At 44.6% G+C, this 20,317-nt stretch overlaps 1 protein-coding gene across 1 annotated transcript in view; it reads right to left on the bottom strand.

Moving 5' to 3' along the window:
* Positions 1 to 20,317, bottom strand: part of LOC144488156 (NACHT, LRR and PYD domains-containing protein 3-like) — a 33,020-nt gene that overhangs the window by 9,198 nt on the left and 3,505 nt on the right. Inside the window, exons 2-4 of the mRNA XM_078206176.1 lie at positions 18,081 to 19,818; positions 14,348 to 14,434; positions 1,848 to 2,018 (exon numbers count right to left, since the gene is read on the bottom strand). Coding sequence (XP_078062302.1) covers positions 1,848 to 2,018; positions 14,348 to 14,434; positions 18,081 to 19,818 — 1,996 coding nt within the window. The remainder of the gene's footprint in view (positions 1 to 1,847; positions 2,019 to 14,347; positions 14,435 to 18,080; positions 19,819 to 20,317) is intronic.

Here is a 20,317-nt window from a genome sequence, read left to right as displayed (position 1 = left end):
GGATTTCCATACCATCAATGTCAGACTAATAGATCTGCAGTTGCCCGGTTTCCCGTAACCCCACATATTCACGCTGCTAATCCACCTAACCTACACATCTTGGACACTAACGGGCAATTTAGCATGGCCAATCCACCTAACCTGCACAGTTTTTTTGGACTATGGGAGGAAACAGGCGCAGCCGAAGGAAACCCACACAGACACGGGGAGAACGTGAGAACTCCACAAACAGTCGTCCAAAGCTGGAATGAATCCGGGAATCTGACGCTGTGAGGCAGCAGTGCCAACCCCGGTGCCACATCTTCACTTAATCTAATACAGTCCTTGAATTAGCAACGGCTGGAACACTTCTGCTGCTGTTTTTCAACTGAAAGGAATCTATTTTTGTTGGAAACGCCACACATTTGCACATCACCATGTCTAAAACAGCTTGTTGTGTGATTGGCACTGGAACGTGCTTCTCCAAGAAATTGCTTGAATAGATTCTGTGAACCAATCTCTTATTCAACTTTTGACAATCTGAGCTATTTATACAGTAAATAGAAGAAGCCACAGGAGCATTGACCTACAGAGGGATCTGTGTGTACAAGTCTACAGATCCCTGAAAGTAGCAACACAGGTGGATGAGGTGGTCAAGAAGGCACATAGCATGCTTGTCTTCATCGACCGGGGCAGAGTATAAAAGTTAGCAAGTTATGTTAGAGCTGTATGAAACTTTATTTGGCCACATTTGAATAATTCTTGCAGTTCTGTTCTCCACACTACCAGAATGATGTGGATGCTTTGGAAAGGGTGTAAAGAAGGTTTACCAGAATGTTGCCTGGTCAAGGAGGGTTACGTTATGAAGAGAGGTTGTATAAACACGGATTGTTTTCACTACAAAAAGGGAGGCTGAGGGGTGACCTGATGGAGGTATCCACAATTATGAGAGGCATCAATATGGTGGATAGTCAGAGACTTTTCTCCAGGGTGGAATGATCAACTACAAGAGGGCACAGGATAAAGGTGGGAGGGGCAAAGTTTATGGGAGACGTGTGGGGAAGATTTTCACACAGAGGGTGGTGGGTGCCTTGAGTGCCCTGCCAATGGAGGTGGTGGAAGCAGGCACGTTACCAATGTCCAACATGAATCTTTATAGACACATGAACAGGAGACGAACTGAGGAATAGAAACTGCGAATGGGCAGTAAGTACTGGGTCTGAATATGGATTAGGAGTCAGGCTTGGTGTGCCGAAGGGCCTGTTACAGTGTTGTATGCTTCTTTGTTCTTCTTTGCATATGGAGATTAAAACCACCCGTGATTATTGCAGTATGCTTTTACAAGACCCCATTATTATGACTATTGTCAGGGGCCTATGAATGATTCCACAAGTGACCTTTTAAACTTTGTTAATTCTTATCTCTAACCAAGCTGATTCTGCATCTTGATCATTGGAACTAAGTTCACCTCTCGCTGCTGTAGTGTCACCTGTGACTAACAGAGAAACTCCACCACCATGTCCTGTCCTCCATTTACTGTCATCCACTCAAATCTCCCCCTTTTCACAAATCAATTGATGCGGTGCCCGGGGAGAGCTGTGCACATCTGAGGAGGAGGAGAGGACCTCAGAGGGTGAACCATAACATTATTCCCCCACTCCCTGGACATAAAGATTTGTGGGACTGACATCCCATTGCTCAGGGATCAGAGAGAGAAGCAACAGGAGTCAGAGGAAAAGCAGTTTTCCTTATTCATAACTGACGCCAATAGTAATGGGCAGTGTTTTTTTATACAAATACCAGTGGTGAAATTATATTGTTGAATATGCAGTTATTATAAACACAATCCCACACAGTCTGCTACTTACTGCAGTTTCTGTATTTTACAGTCCGGATTCCTCAGAGCCACAGACAGCAGTTTCACTCCTGAATCTCCCAGTTTATTGTAACCCAGATTCAGATCTGTCAGTGAGCGATTTGTACTGAGAGCAGAGGCCAGGTCCTCGGCACAAGAATCTGAGAGATCGTTACGAAAAAGACTGGAGATCAGAGAGAGGAAAATAACAGAAATCAGGGTAAATCAACAGTGTTTTTAAGAATAAGATCATTAACAATAATAATGTACAGCGCGGGACATTCAGGAAACACAACTTCAGTTCACAACGAAGGCAAAATAGCATTGATGCTGTAAATCTGAAATATGAATAAAATATGTTAGGAATTCTCAGCAGGACAGGCAATATCTGTGAAAACAGAAACAGATTTAGTTTCAGTTCAATTAGCTAAAATTAGAACTTGGAAGTAGCGGTGAATTAAATTGTTTTAAGTGACAGGGAGCTGGGGATGGGCGGGTGACAAGGAAAGAACAAAATGGAAGTGCCGGAGTGATTAAATGACAAAAAGGATGATGGTGAAAGGGAAGAGCACAGGATTCCCATGTCCTTACCCTGAGTCACAGGGAGGGACATGGGATGGTCAGTGGCTCAGGAATGGAGTGTGTGGTGGGGTTGAAGATGATGAGAGAGAAACCTTTTTCACGATACCAGTGGTACGGGTCTGGAATGTACAGTCTGGAAGTGTGGTGGAGGCAGGCTGATTCGAGGCATCACAGAGGACAGTTGATGAACATGCGAATGAAACAATGTGCAAAGATACGAGGAGAATGCAGTAGAATGAGACAAATTCCTAATCCTAGTTTGGTGAGCCAGTGCAGACACATTTCGCCTCGTGGTGCTCCGCAATAATTCTGTGAAGATAATGGTTGGAAATGTATCGAGATTTTAACTGGAAGCTGGTGATGTTGCAGTGTAAACAGGGTGAGGTAATTTAGCCAGTGTCCACAAAGGGCCATTGGTATCTCTCTCAGGTAGAATCAGAGAATTGTTACAGAGCAGAAGGAGACCATTCGGACCATGCTCTCTGCACTGACTCTCTAAATGAGCAATTTACTAAGTGTCATTCCCCCAAATTCTCCCCGTAACCCTGCACAATCTTCCTTTTCAGATCATAATCCAATTCCCTTTGGAAATTTTCAACTGAACGTGTCTCCACCACACTCTCAGACAGTGAACTCCAGCCCTTAACCACTCGCTGCAGGAGAAGTCCCGGTTCAGGCAATGCTGGCACGGGCAGCACTTTGATAGGCAGCAGCTCTGGAGAGACCAGTGAGGAAGACCTGGTTAAGAACACAGGGCTGGAATGGGAGGAGAAAGGTTAAACTCAATTCAATGATGCACTTGGCAACACTTGGTACTCTTCCCCAAGGCTACCTGAGTTTGGAGCAAATTTCTGTTCTCTCAGGACTGGACAGTATCTGCCACATCAATCCAAGCATATCGGGATGGAGATTACTGGAGAACTGAGTAGGCGTGGGTTATATGGTTGCATGAGGCAAAAGGATGAATAACATGCCAAGTTCTGACAAGGTGGTGAAGCATTTTATAGCATATAATCTGAGGCATATGGGGTCGAATGAGAATGAAAGTGAAATGGTAGAAAGGCCATCCCCACACAGACACAGGCAATGCCCAGAAAGCAGCATCGACTGTCAGAGACATGTCAGCCTCTCTCTGCAGAGTTCTAGTTAGTCAGCTAACTCTAGCACTGTGAGAATGGGATGGTCAGAGGCAAGAGGCTTTCCCTGCGTAGACATGGCGGTCAGTCAGGTTCTCACCAGCATAGGCTTGTGTCTTTGATGGGAGAGTAACAATGGAACTTTATGTGCCTGTAGAAGAGAGCACGAAACGTCAGGGAATGAAGTAAAAATGCTGACAGCGTCCAGATCTTGTAATCCTTACACGTAGAATTAGCAGCGCTGGAGCTGGGAGAACAGCAGATAGTGTGGGAAATCGCTGATTGCGATATTGGTTGTGGAGCTGAGAGTGTGCGGTCAAATGGATGGACACAGGAGACTCTCTGGCACCTGTAACATACAGGGCTCGTGTGCCCATCACCGGTCACATGGACCCGGCTGAAGGACGTGTTGGAATGTACATTTTGTTACAAACTATGTCTTGAAGAAATATACTGAACATTGAAGGATATTGAATTCGATGATCACCCATGAACAAAATGAATGGTGGAGCAGGCTCGAAGGGCCGAATGGCCGACTCCTGCTTCTAGTTTCTATTTTAATCATGTTTCTCTGCAGGTTATGTTGTCGGCACCGTGCTATCTGTAGCCGGTTTCCTTTATTGTTACTGGAGCAGTATAATTGACATCATGTTGATTTTAATCTGAACTAATGCAGTGTTCTGTTGTTTCAGTGTTTCCCCTGGGATGGCAGAGTAGAGCTTGATTGCGGGTGATTGACAGGTTATGTCATGTGACTGAGGGACAGCTATTTTTCACAGAGCATTCTAGTTTTTATTCTGCTTTCAGAAGCTGCTTGAAGTTAAGACAAACAGCAGTGCTGTTTCCCTCTCTGAAGTTGGAGTTTTTTCTGTTTAAGTGTTGCTGTGTTGGAGGCTGTCAGAGACTGGGGTTACCTCTCTGCGGTTGGGCTGTTCGGAGGCGACATCCGTCTCTGAAAACAATTGTCTGTTGGCTCTCCAGAAGTGGTAAAAAGCTGGAAATCGACATCACGTGAGCTTACTTGTTTTTGTGCTAACAAATGTTGGAGAAGGCTGTATGTCTGTGGGTATTGCTTTATATTGGAACAACAGAGATAGCGAGCTGTTAAGAGTTATACTGTGTCATGTTTAAGTCTTGCAATTGGTAAAGGTTATGCTAATTCTTGTTGTTATATTCTAACTGCATTCTTAAATAAACTGTGTTTGAAAAAAGCATCCTAGTGGGTCACTTGATTCATACCTGGAGTGAAACACCTCATGCTCATCAATGCCAAAATCAAATGTAAAACCAAGGGTCCAGTCTAACTTCACAAAACACCTTGGAGTTTCTGGTCTGCATCTTAACAATTGCCTCCATTCACTCTTTACTCTTCCTCACAAATCAAGGGCTGTGTGACTGGGTGACGTGTGCCCCCTTTTAGCATGTGAATGGGTCCTCAGAGTCACCGTCACATTATTCCCCTACACCCAGGGCACAAAAATCAATGTGATTACATTCCACTGCATTGGGATCAGAGAGAGATAAATCACAGGAATCAGTGAAAATTCAGGTTCTGGTTCGTAACTTCCAACCCCTGGGCCTTTATAGAGTTTTTCAGCACAGAAAGAGGCCCTTCGGCCCATCGTGTCTGTGTCAGCCATCAAGACCAATCTATTCTAATCCATTTCCAGCACTTGCTCCATGGCCTTGTCTGCTGTGGCATTTCAAGTGCTTGTCTGAATGCTTCTTAAATGTTGCGAGTGTTCCTGACTCCACCACCCTTTCAGACAGTGAGATCCAGATTCCCACCACCCTCTGGGTGAAAAAACTTTTCCACAGAACCATAGAATCCCCACTGTGCAGAAGGTGCCCAATCGCCTCATCGACTCTGCACTGATTGTCCGAAAATGCCAGGCCCACACAACTGCTTATCACTGGACATTTATCATGGCAAATCCACTGAAACTACATATCTTTGAACATGAAATGATAATTTAGCATGGTCGATCCACCTAATCTACACATCTTTGGACTGTGGGAGGAAACCAGAGTACCTGACAGAAACACGCACACATGGGGGGAACATGCAAACCCCACACAGGCAGTCACCCGAGGCCAGAATTAAACCAAGGTCCCTGACGTTGTGAGGCAGCAATGCTAAACACTGTGTCATCTTCAATTCTCCTCTGAAACCCCTCCCCAAAGCCTTAAATCTATGCCCCTGGTTATTGTCTCCTAAAACGAAGGGGTAAGGTTTATTTCTATAATTTGATACAACTCCACATGGTCGTCCCCCAGCCTTCCCTGTCTGAAAAAAAACAACAGGAGCATTGACATACAGATGGATCTGTGCGTACTTGTCCACTGATCCCTGAAAGTGGTAACACAGGTGGATAACTTGGTCAACAAGGCATGCAGCATGCTTGCTTCATTGGCCAGGGCATCAAGTATCAAAGTTGGCAAGTTATGTTACAGCTGTATTAAACTTTAGTTCGGCCCAACATGGAATATTGCGTGCAGTGCTGATCGCCAGACAACCAGAAGGATGTGGCTGCTTTGGAGAAGGTGCAAGGAAGGTTTACAAGGATGTCGTCTGGTCTGGTTGAGGTATGAAGAGAAGTTGAATAAACTCGGATTGTTTTCACTGGAAAGACGGAGGCTGAGGGGCGACCTGATAGAGGCAGATATATGGTTGATAGTTGGAGTCTTTTCCCCAGGGTGGAAATGTCAACTCCAAGACGGGACAGTTTGAAGGCAAGAGGGGGAAAGTTTAGAGGAGACGTGCGGGGAAAGTTTTCACATAGAGGGTGGTGGGTGCCTCGAATGCACAGCCAGTGAAGTTGACGGAAGCAGGAACGTTCCCAATGTTCGAGGTTTATCTTGATAGAAACATGAACGGGAGATGAACAGAGGAATAGAAACTGCGTATGAGCAATAAGTACTGGGTCTGAATAAGAATGAGTCGTTGCCGCAGGCTTGGTGGGTCGAAGGGCCTGTTACTGTGCTGCATGACTCTTTGTTCTTCTTTGTACATGAATGTTAAAATCACCCGTGATTATTGCAGTTTGTTTTTACAAGACCCCATTAATATTCCTGTGTACTGTGTCGGAGATTCTGAATATTGTTAGGAGCCTATAAATGATTCCCACAAGTGATCATTTAACTTTGTTAATTCTTATCTCTACCCAAACTGATTCTGCATCTTGATCATTGGAACTAAGTTCACCTCTCGCTACTGTACTGACATCTGTTACTAACAGCGAGACTCCACCACCATGTCCTGTCCTCCATTTACTGTCATCCACTCACTCTCCCCCCTTTTCACAAATCAATGGATGTTGTGCCCGGGGAGAACTGTGCACATCTGAGGAGGAGGAGAGAATCTCACAGGGTGCACCATAATGTTATTCCCCCACACCCTCAACATAAGGATTTGTGGGACTGACATCCCATTGCTCAGGGATCAGAGAGAGAAGCAACAGGAGTCAGAGGAAAAGCAGTTTTCCTTATTCATAACTGATGCCAATAGTAATGGGCAGTGTTTTTTATACAAATACCAGTGGTCAAATTATATTGTTGAATATTCAGTTATTATAAACACAATCTCACACAGTCTGCTACTTACTGCAGTTGCTGTATTTTACAGTCCGGATTCCTCAGAGCCACAGACAGCAGTTTCACTCCTGAATCTCCCAGTTTATTGACACCCAGATCCAGATCTATCAGTGAGCGGTTTGTACTGAGAGCAGAGGCCAGGTCCTTGGCACCAGAATCGGTGAGTTCGTTACCAGACAGACTGGAGATCAGAGAGAAAAATAACAGGAATCAGGGTAAATCCACAGTGTTTTTAAGAATAAGATCATTAACAATAATAATGTACAGCGCGGGACATTCAAGAAACACAACTTCAGTTGATATAGAAGGCAAAATTCTATTGATGCTGTAAATCTGAAATATGAAAAAAATATGTGGAAAATCTCAGCAGGACAGGCAGCATCTGTGAAGAGAGAAACAGATTTAGTTTCAGTTCAATTAGCTAAAATTAAAACTTGGGAGTAGCAGTGAATTAAATGGTTTTAAGTGACAGGGAGCTGGGGATGGGCGGGTGACAAGGAAAGAACAAAATGGAAGTGCCGGACTGATTAAATGACAAAAAGGATGATGGTGAAAGGGAAGAGCACAGGATTCCCATGTCCTTTCCCTGAGTCACAGGGAGGGCCATGGGATGGTCAGTGGCAGGAATGGAGTGTGTGGTGGGGTTGAAGATGATGAGAGAGAAACCTTTTTCACACTGGCAGTGGTTCGGGTCTGGAACTCACAGCCGGGAAGTGTGGTGGAGGTCGGCTGCATCGAAGCAGTCAAAAAGGAATGAGATGATTATTTGAATATAAAGAATGAGCTAGGATACGAGAAAAAGGCTGGAGAATGACACAAATGCCGAATGCTAATTTGGCGAGCTGGTTCAGACACGATGGTCCAAATGGCGTCATTGTGCTCCGTAAGAATTCTGTGATGATAATGGTTGGAAATGTTATCGATATTTCAACTGGAAGTTGGTGATGTTGCAGTGTGGACAGTGTTAGTAGCCATAGTCCTCAATAAAATGTTAATACTGATAGGCAAAGGGATCTCGGTGTACAGGTACACAGGTCACTGAAAGTGGCAATGCAGGTGGAGAAGGTAGTCAAGAAGGCATACGGCATGCTTGCCTTCATCGGCCAGGGTATTGAGTTTAAAAATTGGCAAGTCATGTTGCAGCTTTATAGAACCTTCGTTAGGCCGCACTTAGAATATAGTGTTCAATTCTGGTCGCCACTCCACCAGAAGGATGTGGAGGCTTTGGAGAGGGTACAAAAAAGATTACGAGGATGTTGCCTGGTATGGAGGGCAGTAGCTATGAGGAGAGGTTGGAGAAACTTGGTTTGTTCTCACTGGGGCGACGCAGGTTGAGGGGAGACCTGATAGAAGTCTACAAGATTATGAGAGGCATGGACAGAGTGGATAGTCGGAAGCTTTTTCGCATGGAGGAAGAGTCAATTACGAGGGGGCATAGTTTTAAAGGAGATGTACAAGGCAGATTCTTTACACAGACTAGTGGGCGCCTGGAACTCGTTGCCGGGGGAGGTAGTGGAAGCGGATATGGTGGCGACGTTTCAGGGGCGTCTTGACAAGTACATGCATAGGATGGGAATAGAGGGATATGGTCCCCGGAAGGGTAGGGGGTATTAGTTAAGTCGGGCAGCATGGTCGGTGCGATCTTGGAGGGCCGAAGGGCCTGTTCCTGTGTTGTAATTTTCTTTGTTCTTTGTATTTCTCTCCAATAGAGAGAGACAATTTGTTACATGTAGCTTCAGGGATACAACTTAATAAACGTGCGGCAATGGGAGGAGGTGGGATTCCATGAACCCCGCAGCCGGTAAGAGGACCAACCCTCAAACTTAGCATCATTCTACATCACACTCGAAACACCAAACCAAATGAACTAACCAACTCCACATGTAACCAAACAGGCACATAAATATCTGACAGGTTCGGGAAATCCGTGCACTCAGGCAGCACAGGCAGAATCACAGAATTGTTACAGAGCAGGAGGAGGCCATTCGGCCCATTGTGTCTGCACTGACTCTCCAAATGATCAACTCACGAAGAGTCATCCCCCTACCTTCCCCCAAAATCCTGTGCATTCCACAGCTTAACCAATGGCTGCAGGGAAGACCCCATTCAGGCAAAGCTGGCACCAGATTTAAAGGCAGCCAGCAGCACTTTTAAAGGCTTGAAGGGAGCAGTGAGGGAGCCCTGGTTAATGAACAAAGGGCTGAAATGGCAGAAGGCAGATTAAACCCAATTCGCTGACACTACCCTGGAAATTCTCAAGGCTATTTCCATTTGGAGGGAGGTTCTGTTCCCTCAGGAGTGAAGGAGGAGTCCTGTCACATCAACCCAAGCAAGTCTGGATGGTGAGATGGGATGTGGATCCAGAGAGAGTGAGTGAGTGAATGGATGCGCACCGGAGAGACTCTGCTGCTGAGTCCAAAACCTGGTGCTTGTGTGTCTTCCATTGGTCACATGGAGCTCTGGATTGGGAACAGTCTCCAGGACATGTTGCAATGTGCATTACCCTCTAACATTCTTCACTCTCTCACACATCAACAGCTGCTGCGAGAGGGAGACAAGTGTCTACCTCAGAAGAGGAGGAGGGGTTCACAGAGGGTGCTCTGTCACATTATTCCCCATAACCTCCACCAGAGCAGATTCTGTCTCACACGATTAGCAAAGGGGTTACAAACTGGCAGCACAGAGCAGCACAGACATACTCGAGCAGCTGATGGAGGCAGGAATAGCTGAGTTCACTCACGCTCGAGGGGACAGGTCATTGTCAGCTTCAGGAAGATGAAATGTGACTGGAGTCTTTAACAATGCAGCAGATACTGGAGCTGCAGTGTAAGGTATTTTAACATTCGGTGGAGTTTCCAAAGGCTCTGTGTATCCATACACAAAGGATGGAGGAGTCAATCCAGGTCAGCAGTGTTACCATGTCTCAGGTATGAGCACAAATAGCATCCTCCACAGAGAGATTGGTGACCTTCATGGAGAGTCACATCCAGCCTCTCACTCACAGGAAATACACATGAGCCTGCATGTTCTCACCACCTCCATGAGCTCTGTGGAACACGGGCTGCAGGAGGGGTGGGAAAATGTGCCTGGAGTAACTGTCAGGAGCTCCCCAGCTGAGCAGGGAGGGTCCAGTTTGCCCTGAATGGATAGAGGAGCGGCTGCCTGCAGTATTTGGGAGCTCCTCTCAGGATGCCCCTGGTGTGGGCAGTGGATCCCCTTCTGCTCCGACTGTGACACCAGCACCTCACGAAACTATGATGATGGAGACAACTCCAGCGTCTGTGCAGAGGACCTACAGTTGGCCGGATCCTTCCAGGACCCAGGAAATCCGAGGACAAAGGCCACGGCATCGAAATTCTCAGAGGAGAGAGGTAAGATGCTGCAAGCAGCTCAGCGGATAGTGCGGGGATGGGGGTGGTTGTCATGGTGGGGTTGATCCTTGGGTTTCACAGGGTTAACACAGTAAGAAGTTTAACACCACCAGGTTAATACACACAGGATTGTACTTTGTTATTACTGGTCCCTTTGTTCTGTATGTATTTTCAATAAATTCAGAGATGGAGCACCACTAAAAAAATCCCTCACCATATTCCTGGGTGTTTAACAGTTCACTGGGAATGTGAGATGGGAAATACAGCACTGAATGAGGTCAATACAATTTCAATACCTTTGTTTCATGTAGTGACGGCTCCAGGGAAATTATAAAACATTCACAGAAACAGCAACAGTGCTGGAGATGGTGAAGATTTATTACACTGAATGGCTGTGTGAGTTCAGGTTCTTGGAAAAGCATGTCTGCATTACTAAATCTCTATCCTCCCTGACACATATCCCATGTCCCTGGCCTGTGGTCCATGGGGTTCCTCATCATGAAGCATCTGGTCAACATTGTGTTGCATCACACTTTGTTCAAAGCTTCTCCACTCTAGATCCAGGTTGTATGGAACACAGCACAACACCAGGACATTTGAGACCCTCGCTGAGTATATTGAGTAGTTCCACCAGATCTATCTTTAGAATTCCTCTGGCCTGTGCAATGGCCACACTATTTGTCCTGTCGCAGCTGTTTTTTCTCTCTTCTGCGACTGAGTTTGGGTTACACACAGGCACAATTACCCATCCCTACAGTGGGCAGCTGTGTCTTTATTAATTCTTTCAAGGGATGATGGTTTCACTGGCAATGCAAACACTTGCAGCCCATCCCCAATTGCCCTTGAGAAGGAGGTGGTGAGCCATCTTCTTAAATTCTGCAGAGCATCTGGTACAAAACCGCTAGGAAGGGACATCCGGGATTATGATCCCGCATCAGTGATGGAAAAGCAATATATTCCAAGGCAGAATGGTGTGTGGTTTGGAAAGAAATCTGAAGCTGGTTGTTGTCCCATCCTTCTGATATCCTTGGCCATCTCGGCGATGCATAGTGCCTGTTTGGATGATGCTGGCTCAGGAACCTTGGTGAGCTGCTACATTCCACCTTGTATGTGGTAAAATACTGCCACTGTGCGTCAGTGGTAGAGACAGTCAATGTTTTGTTTGGTGAATGGCCAGCTGATCCAGTAGGCTCCTTTTCCATGGATGAGCTTCTTCAGTGTTTTTGAAGCTGCAGTCAATCCAGCAAGATGAGCGGATTCCATCACACTGCTGACTTTTGCCTTGGAGATGGTGGGCAAAATTTTGGGAGACAGGAGGCGGGTTCCTCATCTCCGAATTCCCAGACTGTGATCTACCCTTGGAGCCATAGTGTTTACAGTTCAGTGTCTGTTCAATGGTCCCAGTGCACTCCCACCACTCAGGATGTTGATGGTCGAGGATTCAGCGATGGTGCTGCCATTCAATGTAAAGGGAATATGGTTATATTCCCGTCTGTTGGAGATGGTCCTTGCCTGGTATTTGTGTCGTGAAACATTACTTGCCATTTATCAGGTTAAGCCTGAACGTTCTTCAGACCTTAAGACGCTAGCTCTGTCGAAGAGTCACCCAGATTCGAAGGGTTAGCTGTTCTCTCTCCACAGAAGCTGTCAGACATGCTGGGCCTTTCCAGCATTTTCGGTTTTGTTCAGGTCTTGCTGTTTATGGACATGGACTGCTTCAGTCTCTGAGGAATTGTGAACAGTACTGAGCATTGTGCAATCATTAGTGAGCATCCTCACTACTGATATTATAATGGAAGGCAGGACATTGATAAAGCAATTGAAGGTGGTTGGGATTTGGACATCACCCTCAGAAACTCCTGCAGTGATGTTCATGAGGCACTGGAAGGATGACACTTTTCTGACGTTCAAGAGCAGACTGATGGAGCAGCAATTCATCAGATTAGATTTGCCCTGTTTTTTTCCACATTTTCCGGTAGATCCAGTGTTGTAGCTGTACTGGAACAGCTTGGCTAGGGGAATGGCTGGTTATGGAGCACAGTTCTTCAGTACCATTGCTGGGGTACTGCCAGGCTGACAGAGTTTGCAGTACCCAGTGCCTTCGGTCATTTCTTTACCTCACACGCAGTGAATCAAATTGTCATCTGTAATGTTGGGGACCTCAGGAGGAGGCCGAGATTAATCATTCTGCTCAGCACTTCTGGCTGAGGATGGCACTGATGCTCTGGCCTCCCTCATCAGTAATGATGGAATACTTGTGGCATGTTTATAGAATCATAAAATTCCCACAGTGTAGAAGGAGGCCCTTTGGCCCATCGAGTCTTCACCAATTCTTTGAAAAAGTATCATATCCAGGCCTATCTCTGTAACTCCACATATATGGCCCACTAATCCCCGTAACCTACACACCCTGAGACACTAAGGGACAACTTAGTATAGCCAATCATCTGAACCTGCACATCTTTGGAGTGTGGGAGAAAATTGGAGCACCCAGAGGAAACCCACACAGACACTGGGAGAACGTGCAAACTTTACACATAAAGTAACCCAAGGCCGGAATTGATCCCTGGTCCCTGGCGCTGTGAGGCAGCAGTGCTAACCACTGAGCCACCGTGTCGCCTAATGTAACCGGCATGTCTAACATTTTGTGACATGTCTAACACTATTTATGACTAGATATGGCAAGACAGCAGATCTCTGATCTGATCCATTGGTTTTGGTGTGATTGAGCTCGGTCTATCATATGCTGCATCCGCTCTGTGGTCTGGTGGCCGTGTGCTGGAGCTTCACATCTCATCTTAAGATAAACCCAAGTCGCATTTGGTAGTACATGTAAAGAAAATTAGTCGTAGTAACACAGTACTGGTTGCTGGGGAAAGCCACTGTCAGCTTCCTATAAATGAAAAGGTACAGTTCACCTCTCCTGTCTGTTTCCTGTCACTCAGATAACTTCATATCCAGGCTGCCTTTGCCTCTTTTATTTCATGGTCTCCAACTTTGCTCCCAAGCTTATTTTGTGTCTACTAATAGCGGGCAGTGTTTTTAACAACACGAATACTGACAGCAATGGTATATTTAGTATCATTATTTGTGTTCTTAAAAAGAATGTCCATTATTAATAGGGACATCATTCAGACTATTCTGCACTGTGATTATTGCCATTGCCAGCTGAGCTGTGCCTTGAACTGCTGGGCTGGAAGCTCTGGAATTCTCTTCATGACCCTCCCCATCTCCATCTCTGCATTCTCTTTTCAGGTGCTCCTTAAGCTCCGTTTAACACAAATTTGAGAGTGGATCCCTCGGCATAAAACTCATCAGAATTCAATGTAGTTTGTAATCTGCCTTACCAATATACAGCAGTTTTCTATGTTTAATCAAACTGAGAAGCCGACAGACATAAACATCTATAATCTGAATGACAAATTAAACTAAATTCAACATGTGACCAGCCATATCTGGGAATTCTATAAACATTTAATTGTTTTGTCCATCTTTTTTATTCTCATGAATGGTTTTGAAAATAAATATAAATGATTAGATAAATCTTTCACTCCTGAACCTCGCAGTTTATTGTAACTCAGGTTCAGACACATCACTGACGGGTTTGTACTGAGAGCAGAGGTGAGAATATCTGAGGCTGTTACTCTCCAAACTGGAGATCAGAGAGAGAAAGATTTCAGGAGTTAGAGTAAATCCATAGTGTTTAACATAAATAGTGACAGGAATGATGTGGAATGGTTATTAATGACACTATTACTGACACTGATAATAATTTACAGTGTCAGACATCCACTGATTATTAACACAATCTCACACACTCTGATACTTACTGCAGTTTCTGTATTTTACATTCTGGATTCCTCAGAGCCGCAGACAATAGTTTCGCTCCTGAATCTCCCACTTTATTGCGACCCAGACTAAATGGAGAAAGTGAGAAACACATTAAATTCAGATTAATGTTCAGCAGGAAAAATAGCCGGATCTATGTTTGTGTCAGAAACTTAGCACCAGTGGTGAACTGATTCAAGTTACGATACGATACCTCACCCAAGTTGATCTTTCTCTACACCCGAGCTATGACTGTAACACTGCATTAGAACATAGAAGAACATAGAAAAGCGACAGCACAAACAGGCCCTTCGGCCCGCAAGTTGCGCCGAACAATTTCCTTACATTCTAGGCTCATCGATAACCCTCTATCTTACTAACCTCCATGAACCTATCCAAAAGTCTCTTAAAAGACTCAATTGAATCCACTTCCACCACCACTACCGGCAGCCGATTCCACGCACGCAACATCCTGTGAGTGAAAAACGTACCCCTGTGATGTAATGATGACAATGATATAATGGTCAGCATAGTTGCTTTCTAAGCAGTTGATACGGGTTTAATTCCCAGCTATCTCAGTTTGTTGGAGTGGATGAAGAGAGGGCCAGGAGCCTGTAACCACAACCTTAAATAGTGAGTCAATCCAATTGAGTCAAGTCTGTGGCTCCAGACGGGAGCACTGGTGTTAAGCTCAGCTGAGGGTTGGAGGGTCAGTTGATCATTTAACTACGCTGGGTCGTCCCACACTGAGTTCAAAAGGGAAATGGTCAGTCTAATAATGACACACAGGAAACTAAATTCTTTGGTTGGTTAACTAAAATGCCGTTTGCGACTGGCTTTATATTGCTGTGAATTGAAGGAAGCAACAGAAAGGGTCAATGGAGGTTCTGCTGTTGATGTGGTGTACATGGATATTCAAAAATCATCTGATGCAGTAACACAACAGACTTGTGGCATAAGCTCATAAAATAAATGAGAAAGTCGCAATGTGGATACAAAATTGGATGAACAATGAATAATGGATATTTTTCAGGCTGGAGGATGTCAGTAGTGGAGAACCCGAGAGGTCAGTATTGGGATCCTTGCTTTTCCCTGATATATATGAATGATCAAGGTAAATGCAGTATAGAGGAAAATTTCAAAGTTTGTTGTTCACAGAAACCTTTGAGGCGTCGGATACTGTGAGGAGGAGAGCTTGGGACTGAAAAACAGACAATAGTGGAGTGTACAGATAGGTGGCAGATTAAGTTCAATGCAGAGACGGGTGACGTGATACTTTGTGGTAACATGCAGATGAGGAAGGAATATAAAATAATCGGTAGAATTGTTAACAGAGTGCAGGAGCAGAGGGACTGGACGTGTATGCACATTGATCATTGCCTTCAGCAGGGCAAGTGCAGGGAGCAGTTAATAAAGAATACAGCATCTTGGGCTTTACTGCTGTGAAATAGTTTATGTTTGCAGGCATCAGATAATAATTCATGAGTTTAAGTTGAATTTGTGTTTCTGTGCTTGTGTGTTAAGAAAGAGCCAAAACTTTAATTTCACTTCGTGTTAAACAAAGCTGCTTGCCTGCGGGTTTTTTCTGTCCCTGCATTTTAATTTAAGGTTTACGACATTGTCAGAGTTATAGAGGTTAAAAAAATGGTTGCTTATATTCAGAAGTCCACAATGAATGATAGAAACACTGAGTTTCAGTTGCAACCAGTTAACCCAAGAAGCGAGATGGAGTTCACAGAGGCTGCCAGTAGAGGCAGGGCAATGCAGGGACTCAGAAAGCAGGACCCACAAGATAAATCACCGTCAGAAACCAAGGAGGAAAAGAGGAGTTCCAGGAAGACAGACGTCAAAGAGACAAAAAAACCTGAATCTGAACAAGCTACTGCTCCCGAAGTTAAAGAGAGGAGCAGAGAGAGGCTCCCAGTTAAAGACAGAGCTGCGAGATGCAGACATTGTAAAGTTTGCTCACGAGAATCCAGATATCTGATATAATTCTAAAGTTGGTGACACCTTCATACAGACTATGAGGCGCTGGTGTCTGTTGGCACGGCTGAGTATGGAGGAATAATGAAAGGACACATTGAAATATTGGACAGGGATCCTTGGTGAAGGCATCTGAGAGAAAGCATTGAAAATATTCCAAAAGCTGCTTTTGTTTCTGGAGTGGAGCTTCTGGAACGGAAGCATCAGTCCCAGTGAGACGGGTTTTCTCACATTGTTACAAACATTTGGGGGAATTTGAAGAAGAATCCACTAAAGTTACTTTGGGTGGCATCTGTCAATGAGTTTCAGAGAGTGGTATATCTGAACCACAGGTGGCTTGTTGGTTTACCTTAACTGTGTACTTACTGAGAACATTAAAGCATAAGATCTATTTTGTAATTCGTGTCATCCTTACAGATCTGCAGACATCTGTGAAGTTAGATGGGGTGGTGCATGGAAGTTATTTTTTTAACAAAGGTTTTATTCTTTTGTTAAAAGTTAATCGACTACCTTGTTATTCTGTTCATCTACATTTCTAAATAATAAAACAATAAATAAAAGTTATGATTTACTGAGCCGGGTTTCTGCTCTTCGACCTGACTGTCCAGAAATCAGCTGGGATCATAACATTGTCAATAGGGGCATAGAGTACAAGAGCAAGGAGGCTGTGCTGAACCTGCAAAAGACATTAGTTAGATCTCAGTTCAGCGTGTCATACATTAGGAAGGCTTAGAACACAGTGGAGAGAGCGCTGAACATGTTTAAAAGATTGGCTACAGGGATGTGAAACTTCAGACACGAGGATCGATAGGAGAGGTCGTTCACCTTGGAAGGAAGAATGCTGAGAGGACATTTGAGAGAAATGTTCAAAATAGTGATGGTGCTGGAGAGAACAGGTAGCAAATCAAAATGTTGCTGCTCGGACAAGGATCAACAAGATTTAAAGTGATTTGCAAAAGATGCAAATACAGTGTGAATAAAGCTATTTTTTTAAACACAGCGAGTGATTCAGGTTTTATGAGGCTGCAGTCAGAACCATGGAACAGAAACGTCGTGGGCTGCTGTAACCTAAGGGAGGTTTCTTTTCATAACTGCACACTGTGAGGTTTAATACAAGACTGAACCTCCACTGCGACCCTGACTGATGTCACCAGTTATCACATGACTTATAAAAGGACACTGTCCCGATAAGACACACACCAACTATAATACATAACAGAGGCAGCGTGCAGGAAAATAATCCTGACAATAATTAACCACAAACTGTAAGCTGTACCGAACACAAGAGAAACAAATTTCTTTCCAGCATCATACATAATCAGACGGTTTCTGTTGGGAGAGTGAAATATCCTTTTTTTAAATTTAGTAACGAGGCCTTTCCACCTCAAATTATTTAAAATGTATCGCGATAATGCTTTCATTCACTCACGGAACGTGATCATCGCTGGTTATGCCAACATTTATTGCCGATGCCTATTTGCCCACGAGAATCTGCCTTCTTGAACCGCTGTAGTTTTATCAGAGAATCATAGATTTACTACAGGTTCAGAAAGAGGCCAATCGGCCCATCATGTCTGCATTTGCTCTCAAATGAGCATTATTACTTTGTGCCATTCTCCCGCGCTTTCTCTGTGACCATTGGACATTGTTTCCCTCTTGACTTCCTCAACTGAACATGCCTCTGTTTTATTTGGAACAAAGGAAATGGCGTCTCAATGAAAATACCAGGGACGAGACCAAACAAACAGTTACCTCAATTCCTGACACTTGTGCAGAACGGGTCCCAGCCGCTGGAACCCTTCACGCTGAATGTAGCATAGCTGTAGATCGAGGTGTTTTATTGTATCACAGAGTCCAATGACATGAGACAGGACCGCACAGTCAATCGGGGTCAGTCGCAGTTCACTAAATGAAAGTATTTTCACAGATCCCACTGTGTTCCGAGCCAGTGCTTTATTCTGAGACTCAAACAGGTAGTGGAATGTGTTCAGGAGCTTCCTCTTCCCAGTTTCAGTCTCTGTGTCTCCAATCTGCCCTTCAACCTTCTCCTTCACCCAGTCAATCGCTCGGCAGGTTGTTTGATGAAGAAATGGACCCAGAAACTTCACCAGGGGTCGAGCTGACTGTGGGGAGGAGAGACCAGCAACAAAACGGAGAAATATCTCAAATCGCCCATCTTCCTTGCTGTGGGCTTCACTGAGGAGTTTCCCGATCTCCCCGGGATCTGGAGTCAGGAATTGTGTGAGTGCACCTACAAACTCTTGGATGGTGAGGTGTGGGAATGTGTAAACCACACTCTGGGCAGAATCATCTCTCTCCAAAAGTTCCACCAGGAATCCAGAGAGGAACTGGGAAGGTTCCAGCTTGTACTTGATCAAATCTCCATTTCTAAACACAATCTTCTTCTCAGAGACTCCTGTGTGGGCCATCTCACCAAGCTTCAGTAACACATCACGGGGGTTTTCAATCTCTCGGCCATGGTTTTTCAGAGTGTAGTAAATATAGTAGGAATATAGTTGGGTGATGGTCTTGGGAACTTGCTGCTGTGTCCTGTCTCTTTGTGTAAAGAAGGGACCCAGTGACAGACCGAGGATCCAGCAGTAGGAAGGGTTGTAACACATGGTGTACAGGATCTCGTTCTCCTCCACGTGTTTGAAAACAGCTGCTGCCACCGTCTGATCTTCAAAAAACTTGCTGAAATATTCCTTCCATTCATCACCAACAAATCCCAGGATTTCAGCCCAGACACTGACGTCAGCCTTTTCCAATAAATGTAATGCAGTGGGGCGGCTGGTCACTAACACTGAACATCCTGGGAGCAGTTTGTGCTGTATTAAACTGTACACAATGTCAGACATTTCACACCAGCATTCGGGATCTGTGCACATGGACTGAGGTTCTGTATTTCTCCGATTGTCAGCAAAATCAATCCTGTCCTTGAATTCATCCAAACCATCGAATATAAACAGCAATCCCTCTGGGTTCTTCCAGAGCTCTCCCAGAATATTCCCAAAGTAAGGATACTGATCCAATATCAGATTCCTCAGGTTTATTCTACTGTTAATAGTGTTCAAACCCCGGAATTTAAAACTGAAAACAAATTGAAAGTGTGGGTATATTTTCCCAGTGGCCCAATCATGAACAATTTTTTGTATCATTGTTGTTTTTCCAATTCCCGGCACTCCGCTCACTGCTGCTGAATTCCCAGATTTGAATTTTCTCTGGGAAAAGCTCCTCTCAAACAATTGATCAGTTCGGATTTTTTCCAGTTCATTCCGGAGATGTTTCTCTCTCCATTCTTCATGGTCTCGGCCTCTTGCCAGCAGTTCATGTTCGACAAGTGTCCGATCTCGAACAGTAGAAATAACCGTTAGCTCAGCGTATCGATCAACCAGCTGGAAAATCTTAACCTTCTCCTTTATGAGGATAGTGTTCACTCTCAGTGTTTCAGTTTGTACCCGAAGTGTCTCCTTGTGTTTCCGTTGGAGATCTTCAATAAGAACGGAGAGAAAGTTAGTTCTATTGGCATTTTACAAACATCCCGGTAAAATTGACCAATCCATTAAATATTGCAGGCATTAGTTCAGTTCCAACATAGATTTTTGTACAACTGCCTTTCACAACTAATGGCCCATGGGCCAAATTCAGCCACTGAATTGTTTGTATTCAGCCTAATAAATATGGCTGGACAGCTCAGCTCTGCAGAAGTCAAATCTGATCCAAACACCGGTCTCCCTTTCTGCCTCTGCAGATCTGCAGAGTTTTTCCGCAATTTTCTCCTTTCATGTCATTTGTCATGCAAAATAATTAGCCCACAAATAAAGAAAATATGGGGAGAAAGGAGGCTGTGATTGGACAAGCAGCAAAGTGTTGAAAACTCCACTTTTCTATTTCAATTTGAATCTTACAGAGCTCGTATCACGACAGCAAATAGCAGGATTCAGGTCAGGGCAGAGAAAGGGCGAGAATCCTGAGGAACAATTACTGCA

Source organism: Mustelus asterias, unplaced genomic scaffold (assembly GCF_964213995.1).
Source record: "Mustelus asterias unplaced genomic scaffold, sMusAst1.hap1.1 HAP1_SCAFFOLD_1335, whole genome shotgun sequence".
Classification (NCBI taxonomy): domain Eukaryota; kingdom Metazoa; phylum Chordata; class Chondrichthyes; order Carcharhiniformes; family Triakidae; genus Mustelus; species Mustelus asterias.
The sequence above is the reverse complement of the archived record's forward strand: the minus strand, read 5'-3'. Positions and strand labels throughout refer to the sequence as shown.